The sequence below is a fragment of the Centroberyx affinis genome, unplaced genomic scaffold (genome assembly GCF_046629955.1).
Source record: "Centroberyx affinis isolate AG114_WGS23_722 - 3 ecotype Tasmania unplaced genomic scaffold, CSIRO-AGI_Caff_v1 ptg000283l_1, whole genome shotgun sequence".
NCBI classification, from domain to species: Eukaryota; Metazoa; Chordata; class Actinopteri; order Beryciformes; family Berycidae; genus Centroberyx; species Centroberyx affinis.
Window position 1 is genome coordinate 64,685 of NW_027278962.1, and position 10,490 is coordinate 75,174.

At 42.3% G+C, this 10,490-nt stretch overlaps 1 protein-coding gene across 1 annotated transcript; it reads right to left on the reverse strand.

Moving 5' to 3' along the window:
- Window positions 1–1,852: 1,852 nt before the first annotated feature.
- On the reverse strand, window positions 1,853–7,649 carry LOC139639810 (NADPH oxidase organizer 1-like). The gene is made up of 8 exons (XM_071513963.1): window positions 7,519–7,649; window positions 7,322–7,402; window positions 7,075–7,147; window positions 5,788–5,959; window positions 5,377–5,585; window positions 4,541–4,651; window positions 4,011–4,128; window positions 1,853–3,182 (listed from the first exon to the last, which is right to left on the reverse strand). The coding sequence occupies exons 1-8, from the start codon at window positions 7,591–7,593 to the stop codon at window positions 2,435–2,437; spliced, it is 1,587 nt and encodes a 528-aa protein (XP_071370064.1). The 5' UTR covers window positions 7,594–7,649; the 3' UTR covers window positions 1,853–2,434.
- Between the last annotated feature and the right edge of the window lie 2,841 nt (window positions 7,650–10,490).

The following is a 10,490-nucleotide window of genomic DNA, read 5'->3' on the forward strand; positions in this document are numbered from 1 at the left end:
AAATGACCCAAATCTCTTTAATGTATTTATAAACACAAGATATTTGGTGTAGTTGTGATACTCCCAACTACTGCGGGACAATTCTGCAGCTCGCTGCCACTGACAATCTTGTCAAATTACGGGTCACTGCCTTCGATTTGAGGTTTAGGTGTCTTGTGGTTTCTTCCACTTCTGTTCTACAACTGATTGTTGATCAGTTAGATCTATCTAGGTGGATTCTCTGTAAAGTCCTTTGAGACCTGGTTAGGGTTAGGCTTAAACTTGAACATTAACTTGTTTGAGTTCAGTGGGTATTTGTGCTTCTTATACTTCACCAGGACTTGTGCAATTGATCCAGGGATTCAAAATGCTTGTTGTACTTCTTGATGAGCTGAAAGGAGTAATCAGAGTTTCTGTATAATTTCCGTATCTCTCCGTAATCATTCTTTGTTCCACCACTTGTTTCCTCTCTGCTTTTCTCTTTTCTCTCTCGTGTGTGTAAATTCATTAGCACGGTATCACAGACATCTGTTTGCTTGATGCATTCACATGCGGCTCACACATCTTCTGTGTGTGTGTGTGTGTGTGTGTGTGTGTGTGTGTGTGTGTGTGGGTGTGTGGGTGTGTCAAAGTGATAACAAAAGTGTTGCAGTGGCAAGCTGTTCACAGTTTGTACGAATGCATTTCCTGTTGTTAGAAAGGATAAATAAACATCAGCAATGGGATACAATGTGACAAAGCAGGCTAGACAAGAAGAGATTTTTTCCACAAAAGGAGTTATTTAAGGGATTTCAACCCTTGTATGCCATGGTCCTTAAACCTCCATGCATTGATTAGTCAAAATCCAATGCATTGGCTGGTTGGATGTTGAAGGGTTCAGTACAGAGCCACTGTACCAAATTGTTGCCTTTCAGGCCCCAAAAGGCTTTAAGGAAAAATATCAGAGACTCTTTTATGATTAATCTGAAGTTCAACATATTCCAGGAGTTATTTTGTGATCAAGTGTTTTAATCTACTTTTTTGGTGTATCCACTTTCCCTCAAACTGCCTTGTCTACTTCTACTTAAGTTAGTGATTTCGTACGTTTCCCAGAATGCCTTTCAATAACCCCCAGAGAACGGGCCTGAACTTGTTTCATTCAGCTGTGGGCTATACATGCAGGTGGAGAGAGTAAGGATGAGAGCAAGAGAGCAGTTTTTCCAGTTGAGAAAAAGTAAGAGTCACGTCCCTTACTCAAAACACAACCTGTCTCTCTGCTGCATTGCATTCTGATCTCTCTCCTCTCCTGCTCCTGTGGGTGGAGAAACTGGTCTCTCTCCTCTTCTACGATGGATTTCTCCCTGTATGACTGTTGAACGTCTCTTGGTGCAAAATGGCGGCTCTAGAAAGAACCCTCGCTCTTTGATTCTGAGGGACTGACACCAAAACCTGACGTTTACCGCTGATGTTTTAGATCCTGAAACATTTTCTCATATCAAACTCCATTAGTAGCCGCTGGAAATATCTCAACATGACGTCACATCTTCTGCGTCTGGCCAGTTACCCACAGAAATAAGAAATAAGTGTTAAAGTGTTTTAGCGCTGATTTTTTCCTTTAACATAAGATTGTATAACTCCATGAATGGAAATGACCCAAATCTCTAATGTATTTATAAACACAAGATATTTGGTGTAGTTGTGATACTCCCAACTACTTCTGGCCCACATATAGTAGATGAAAATGGGTGAGAAATTAAGGGAACCCAACTTTAAACCCACTTATCTCTCACACTCCATCATACACTCATGAACTTGGTACCGATGGCTCAGGAAAGACAGTGCTGTTACTTCTGGTGCAATTTTGATTTTATTGAGCATGTAAAGTTACTCATCGTGAAGCTGGATTGTGAACTCTTAAGGGTTAACATTTATTGCACTTTACAAGAATAAGATTCTTACAATTTGCTACATAACACCCAATACCCAATACAGGTATAATAGTCCATTAATAGTCACTATACTCACAGTCACAGCTAAAGTCATTATACTGTCAAACAGTAACACTTGAATCAGAAACAAAGGTTGTAGTTAGAAAATGTTATTTACATTTGTTAGCTGGGAAATTACACTAGCAGCATTTAGAAAGTAACACAGTATGAAATAGCAAAGACAAAATAATTACACAAATACATACAGTTAACTGATATTATATCATCTTTTTGATCTTTCAAATAATACACAACTCGCCTGCAACTTGATTCCTTCACATGTGAAAAAGTGCAATACAGCAGAAAGAGGGATACATTCAGTAAAGTAAGTTCAGTGGTATTAATAATTTAAATATTAGACTGAAAATAACAAAAAGCCTACCACAGACTATAATACACAGACTAAACACTAAGTCCAATAAAGTATCCAAACTAAACAAAAGGCAGCTCAGTTGACTTGTAACCCTCTTCAGATCTCCCAGTCCTCCCTAGCGGCTGTGGATTGGCTGAGGCTGAGGCAGAAGGCGGGCCCTGGAGGCCAGCGCCGCCTTGCGGGTCATGGTGGTGCAGCGGGTCAGGATCTCCTGGGCCTTGGGTCTGGGCGGCACGCTGGGGGCCACCGAGGCCCCCTCGCTGCCTTTGTACCTGACTGAGCTGGAGCTACCAGAGCCGGAGCTCGAGCTGGGCTGGTTGGAGAGGCTGAGATCAGGACTGCTGCGCCCGCTGCCACTGATACTAGACTGGGGTGAGGCTGCGGGACGTCCCGGGCGGCTTCGGAGCTGCTCTTGTTCTTTGCAGCTCGAGGGCGATTCGCTGCCCGAGGAGAAGCCGGAGAGCTCGGACTCGCTGCTCATGTCGCTCACGCTGCTCTTGCGGCTGTCTGAGACGGAGACGTCCCTCTGCCTCGGGGCGGGGAGAGCCGCGTGGGACCAGGCCTCAGACAGGGCGTCCAGGGAGCGGGCCTTGTGGAGTCGCAGCGGCATGTTTGTCTCACCTCTGGACCGGACTGGGGAATCCTGCTGTGGACTGTTTTCTTCATTAATACTGGCTGGATAGGAACTTCTAGTTTGCGGTTCCCTCAGTGACAGATCGAAGGAGCTGCCGTGTGTTGAGCTGTTGGTTGCCAGGTTCAGGGTGGAGCAGTGCAGCTTTCTCTGCAGGCTGTACAGGCCGGCGCGTGGGTTGTTGTACGGTTGCAGGTACATGGAGGGGACATAACCCGCTTTGCCGTTGTATCTGAAAAAAGAATTCCAAGGAAAAGAGGTTATTTCACCCTGTAAAACATAATCTATCAGTATAGGTATGGCCTTAGGTATATTTTGAGATTGACTTGAGATTGGCAAAGTCACTCTTGTGGTTATGTGCAGTCAGTTCATGTGTTCAATCCCCACTGGGGCCACCTGTCCTAAAAATGCATGCACTCATGGTACTGTAAGGTGCACCAAATGGTTTATATTACGCTATTTTATTGCTTCCGCATTCCTGGTACTTTTGCTCATCGCTCATTATTAACATTATCAGTGAATCATGTTCTTTCATTACTGTGTCTCCATCCTACTACTATTTTTAGTGAATGTGTGGTTGTGTTACATACCGATGTGTCTGTTCTACATATTCTATTTCCTCTGAAACACCAACAGTCTAACTTGGTGTCAAACCAATTATGTCTCCCACTCTGTCTCACATTATCAATTACAAGTGCTATCAATAGCTTTTTGTACACTTTGTATTTACATTGTTTTATGACACCCTTGTAAGTGCATGAGCGTATGTATTAGGGGCATTTTCATGAAATTTTTGACATTTTATAAAATGTCAAATAAATTCATTTTGCCATAAAACTAAATTTCTAAATTTGCCATCTTTTTCCACTACACCCATCTCACTCATACAGACAGACGAGACGGTAAGTTTGGATCCTTGTTTGTGTAGAGAGACAATAAAGAGGCATTGATGAAAGCCTGAAAACTATTTTTTTTTTTGAGTGGCGAGCAACTTTTTGAATGCTTTTCTTATTCTCTACTCTTTTGTTTGCGGTGCCGACAGACAGGATAGTTGGGATACCTGATGAGCCACCAGCCGTTGTCTGACTTCCTCAGCACCTCCACCACAGACCCGATAGCCACAGACACCTCGTCATCCTTCTTCGTCAAGTAGCTCCTCACAGCACAGTACAGGGCACCTGGAGGTCAGAACCAAGAGAGAGAGGGGCTCAGACAACAAAACACAGATTCTGTGAAGCTTTCCTGAGACATACGGTAACATTTTTGAAGGCAAAATAGACAAATGATCTTTATAAAAACTAATGTTGCTCAGCGCTTTGACAGAAGGGAATATTTTCCACTGGTTAAAGACTGCGCCCTTGTGTTGGCTGCTTGTAACAGCTTGGCTCCACAGTAGTATGAAAGCTATGTGTGTTTGGAATGTGCGGACAGAGTTAGCCACCATGACATAAATAAACAATGTCAAGCCTGCAACAAAACTAGGGCATAAAAAAAACACGGTTGTATAATTTTGCTTGTTATGTAAGCACGGCCCCGTCTGGGTACTGTGTGTGTCTTGGCTTGATAATTTAGGGTTAACTGTGATCGTACCTCCCAGAATGAAGCCATTATCATCCCCCTCCTCCTCTTCTTCACACATCTCCAGGTAGGGAGCGGGGAACCAAGCCAGACGCTTATCCTCGTTCTCCACCAGCCACCAACCTGGAAAGAAAATAAAACTTTCAACACACCAGAAACAGGTAAAAAAGTAGGAGATAGAAGCGAAATCCCAGACCAGCTGAGAAAATCTGGAAGGGGAAAGTGAATAAAAAATACTTTCCCACCACTAAGAAGCACTTGAGCGAGGCACTTAACCCCAATTGCATGAATAGTGCTTCTGCATGGCCAGCAGTAACAGACTATGGTTGTACTGGGCAGCTCCCAGGTGTGGATAATTTGCTGCTTGACCATTAATAAGATAAGATTAAACTTTATTGATCCCCGTGGGGAAATGAGGCTGATACAGCAGCCAAGGTAATAGGAGGATAGGTAATAGTGAAAAAGATATAAGCAGACACAATATAAAAGAGTAAATAAATAATAAAACAATAAAACCCATATAACCAATAAAATAGAATATAACAATTGTGGTGTTGTGTAAATGTATGCTGCTGACAATTTCAACACTTAGGAAGACTGTAGAGTGTGAGGTAAAAAGCATGGATTATTTACATGTATGGATTTAAATATGGATTAATAGATACAACATATGTGCAAAATATAAGAGAATATAAGTAGATGTATACGTAAGTAATGCTTGATATTGTAAACTACATGAGAGTTCACTGAAAGATCAGGGTCTTGAATGATTTTTTTCTCATTAAAAAACTGCCAGGTTTTTTATGCTGATTTTCAGTAAGCATTTGCATGAAAGCCTGAGCGCTGACCTGCAGGGTCTTTGATGAGGACGTCCAGCTTCTCGTCCAGGCTGACTTTAAACGGCCGGTTCTTGGTGTCCTTGGTCTCGTGAGACGCCACGCAGCGGTACGTCTGGGTCACGAACGGGTGTGTGACGCTGCCTGCGTGCTGCCGGGTGGCGTCCCCCCCTCCTCCACCCTGCCCTTCAGGCACGTCGTCTGACAGCAGGATCATGACGCTGCGGAGAGAAGAGTCACGTCCCAAACGGTCAATTAAAGGGGCATTAAGTAATCTATGCCTTCTAACGGCCTCTCTGGCCTCTCTGATCTCATAAAAAGTCGTTTACACACAAGTTCCTAAACAAACTAAACATCTAACTAGCCGTCTGACCTGTGACAGATGATGGAAAACATGGTCCTTGGATTGTCCAAGCGGCCTACCTGTTCTTGGTGAAGTCTGGCTGCAGGTCCTGGTCTTTGGGCATGAAGAACTGCGTGACCTCTGAACTCTGGGTCACGGTGAGGTCGCACCTCAGCAGCTTGGAGCAGTAGTCATCCAGGAACCTCATCCTGCGGACCGACTTGCTGGATCCTTTCTGCTTCATGGCCTTCCCTGAGCAGAGAAGAGGACACAATTGTAAGAAGATAAATAATAATACCACTGTTACTAGTAGTAATAATAACATCACAACTATCACTACTACTGCTACTACTACTAAGAAGAAGAAAAAGAAGAACTATGTTTGTATAGCACTTTTCTAAATGAAGTTTAAAAGCAAAGTAAGTACATTTGAATTGCATAGCACCTCTCTAGACATACAGTCGCATAGTGCTTCACATTTTAAAACAAGCAAACAAACAAAGATAAATACATGACACAAAACACACATTATGTAAGACACAGCACAACACACAACGTTAGATTAAGAGAATGCCTGACAGAAATTTCTTAAAACCAGAGACTGAGTTGGCGAATATTTAAGGAAGGCTGTTGAGAGTTTTGGGGTGAAGGCATGATGGAGGTTAGACTCCAGAACAGCCAAAAACCCCTGCTGACCTGAGCGACTTCCTCTTTGAGGATGCAACAACTCAGTGATATAAGTTGGAGCCTGACCCTAACCCCTGACCCTGTGCATGTAGGTGATGAGGAGAATTTTGAAACCAATCATCTTGACTGGCAGCCAATTAAGGGAGGCCAGTAGCCTACTTTGATTTGTGGGACAGACCTCTGACTAGTTTTTGGCAAAAGCCTTGCAGCCGCGTTTTTGCACCAAGGAACCAGACATGATAGAAATAAAAGCATGAATGATCCTATGAATGATCCAAATCATGAAAAGACGTAATTAATTTGATTTTGGCAATGTTTCTTAATTGGAAGAAGCGAGACTGATTCAGCTTCTTAACATGTTTAGCAAAATGAATGTCTAGGTCAAAAACAACACCTAGATTTTTGGAGGAAGGCTTGAACCCGTCCGAATCTGCATCTCAAAGGATAAACAAGATCATCAGGCATGCAGGTATGTAGAGAAACAAGTGAGATAGCACAGTAATTTTTTATCCTGGTGGAGTGGAAGAACTCTCCATTGAAATTACTACTTCTGAATTGTTACAGTAGGGTTGGCAGCTCCTCTGGCCATCAGATGCTTAGACAAACACTGCAGGGTTTCAGTTTTTAAACGAGGCTATTAGAATAAACACTGGAATAAAAAAACAAAGATATAAACTTACCTCTAAATTTTGGGATGACTCTATCCCTTCTCCGAAGAGGGTTTGCAAGGGGGAACCTCTTTTTCAGCTGCCTCTGTTTGAAAAAAAAACAAAACATTTTTCATATATCCTTATTAAAGACTAACACAAGGCTTGAGACATCCACTGGCAACCACAAGACCCAATTTAACCACTGAGATTAAAGATTCATCTGATCTAACAATGTGAACAGTACTGTGATGAGGAAGGTTTTTTCTTTTTTACTTACATGAAATTTCTTAAAGTCCTGGAACGACCTGTAGACAATCACTTCACTCTCATCAGACCATAAAACAGATATCATGAACACCTGTGGGGATGAAAAACAACTCAGATAAGAAAGAAAACCCACACTTCCATACATATTAATATGAAAAAGAAACTCAACAATTAGGTTAAGTTAAAATGAGAAAACTTCTAACTCACCTTGAGTTTGGGTGCGTCTCTGTGCATAACTCCAATAATGCGCGCGCTGATTGCGCACCGCTGCTCACCAACCATCGCTGCGCTGCTTTGCGTCTCAGCTGACTCAGTGAAAATCTGCTGTGTGTTTACTCTCCTCCTGCTCTGCCAAGGCTGCACTGCTGGGTCAGGGAGAGAGCTGCAGTAGATATACGTTCAACGGAGAGGCGGAGTCGGCTGTGGCGACAGACAAACACGCGGAGGAACTTAGAGGGGGATGCGAACATCAAAACACGTGGGCGTACCCACCAGTGGTGCTTAAAGTGGGGGGCGGGGACCTCCAGGCAAGGCAAGGCAAGTCAAGGCAGCTTTATTTGTATAGCACATTTCATACACTGAGGCAATTCAAAGTGTCAAATTGTTTTTGATTATTTGTTTGTTTTTTTGTTTCTTGTTGTTTCTAATATATATATAATTTTATTTTCTCGGTGAGGTACTTTTTATATGCCCACTTGGGTTTCACATGCCCTTTTTTTCTTTGTTTTGTTTTGTCTTTATTGTTCTTTTTTTATGGTGTGAATAGATAAAACCTAAAAATCTAAAACCTAAATGAGGAATAGTTTAATTTCACTAGGCTATGATTTACTAAAAAAAAAAAAAAGACCCAGTTAGAGAATGCATAAGAATGGCTATTCTAATCATAGGTTTCACTCTCACCATTAATCTCAAGAACAAAAGATTTTTTCTACATGGAAGTGAAACTGGGATAAAGTTATATCAAATGGGGGGTGTGGGATGGGGGCGGGGGGATACAAACATCCAAACATGTGGGCATGGGCACAGCTAGATCAGTGGTTCTCAAAATGGTTTTCAGGGACCTCCAGGGGTCCTTGAGGGGCTTCCACAGGGTCCCAGTGGAAAATTAGGAATAGTTTAATTACCCTCTAATTTAATATCCTTGAAACGATCCCAGTTAGAGAATGTGTCAGAATGGTAATGATGGCTATTGTAATTATAAGTTTCACTCTCTGTATTCTAATCATACAGTAGGTTTCACTCTCAGTTTCCAATCAAATGGGGGTCTAATGTCTATTTTGGGGTTCGTGACATGAAAACATTGGAGAACCCCCGACCTAGATAATTCTCTTAGACAGGCTAGTTATTGATCAAACTGGGTTAGGGTCAGGATATATCACAATTATTTAGATTTTTATTTTTGTCATTAAAATGATCTCAACTTCATTCATTCATTCACTTCAGTCATTTTTTATAACCCTATAATGAAAAATCACAACTCCTGTGTTACATAACTCCTGTGTATGTGTGTGTGTGTGTGTGTGTGTGTGTGTGTGTAGTGCTCTAGTGAGTTTTTGACCTTGCTGTGCTTTATGGTATTTTTATCCTCTAGCCTGGTATCCCAATACTATTCCTATAATATTCCTTTGGGGACTTTTGCTGTGATATTTATATAATATCCTTCTAAAATGTATTGTAGGATTACTATATTTCTTTTACGAGGATTGTCAATCTGTACATCGATTTTAAGTTTGTCAAACACCTTTGCACTTGTTTCACCCTGGGTCACCAGAGTTGGAAATGTCTTGACCCATTTATGCTTTATTTACACATATATATCTTAATTGTGAGAAAAATACCCTTGTACCCCCAGATATCAACTAATAATTTAAAACAAGATTTAACACAATTCTTCTTACTCTCCTTAGTTATTACATTATCAGTCAATATTCTATCAATCCCTTGCGATGTAAACAATCGCTGGTTAACAGAATAACAACATGTTATGACAGAATGCAGGAATTTAGTACATCAACAGGTTTTTATTACAGTTTCAACCCATTTAGAGGGACATTTTATTACATTTTGACAAGTTATTAGAGATATGACACTCCTCTCTTCCCCCATCGCTTCCCTGCATCTCACGCATCCTCAACCCCGTAATTAAAACTTTGTTGCACGTGCGATCACTTCACACGTGTCACCTGGCAGTAATATCACTTATCGGGGTGGAGTGTGGAGAGCTGTGTTTGTGTGTGTGTGTGTGTGTGTGTGTGTGTGTGTGTGTGCTTTGGGCCCAGGTGTTTCTTCAAAGTGAGGGTGGTGAGAGAGTGAGACTTAGAGGGGGTTATCCCAAACGCTCATCTGAAGGATGGGGGGGGCGTGCAGTCCTTGTCTGAAGTGATGCCAGGATTGATCACACACACACACACAAACACACACACACACACACACACACACACACACACACACACACACACAGCGTTACGGTGTAAAAGGTCAGGACTGTCCAGCTATGCGGACGACTTGAGAGGATGTCAACACCTGGCATCTGCTGACGTCACGAAGGCAGGAACACACACACAGGAAGAAATACCCCCTCCCCAACACACACACACACACACACACACACACCACACACACACGCACAAACCCTCTCTCTCGCACACACATACGCACACACACACACACACACACACACACGCTTTTTACGTTTTATTACATTTTGACAAGTTATTTGAGATATGGCACTCCTCTCTTTCCCCATCGCTTCCCTGCATCTCACACATCCTGTATTGCTGTACCTCAGTGTATTTTTAGGCAGATGATCGGAATAGTCTTCACACACCACAGTGTCATTGCAGTAACTTCTCTGCAGAACAATGAACAATAGGTGAGATTTGGGATGTTGAAACAGGCATCGGTTGTGAGTCAGCTCTCACTGCTGCAACTAATTTTTCAGTCCCAAAAACCCCAATCGATCGAGCCCACATAGATAATATTAGCCCATTTGTCCTTAAGCAGCTTTAGCAGCTGTGAAAATGAAAAATAAATAAAGAAAGAGTGATGCTGGGATTTTCCTCACAGTGCCACGCAGTGTTTCGTTTTGTTTGATTTGGGCTGGCTTCACAGTCAAGCCTTTGTTCAGTGCAGCCTGAATCTGACAAACAGTGAAACTGTGCAGGTGTGCGGCCCGTAGC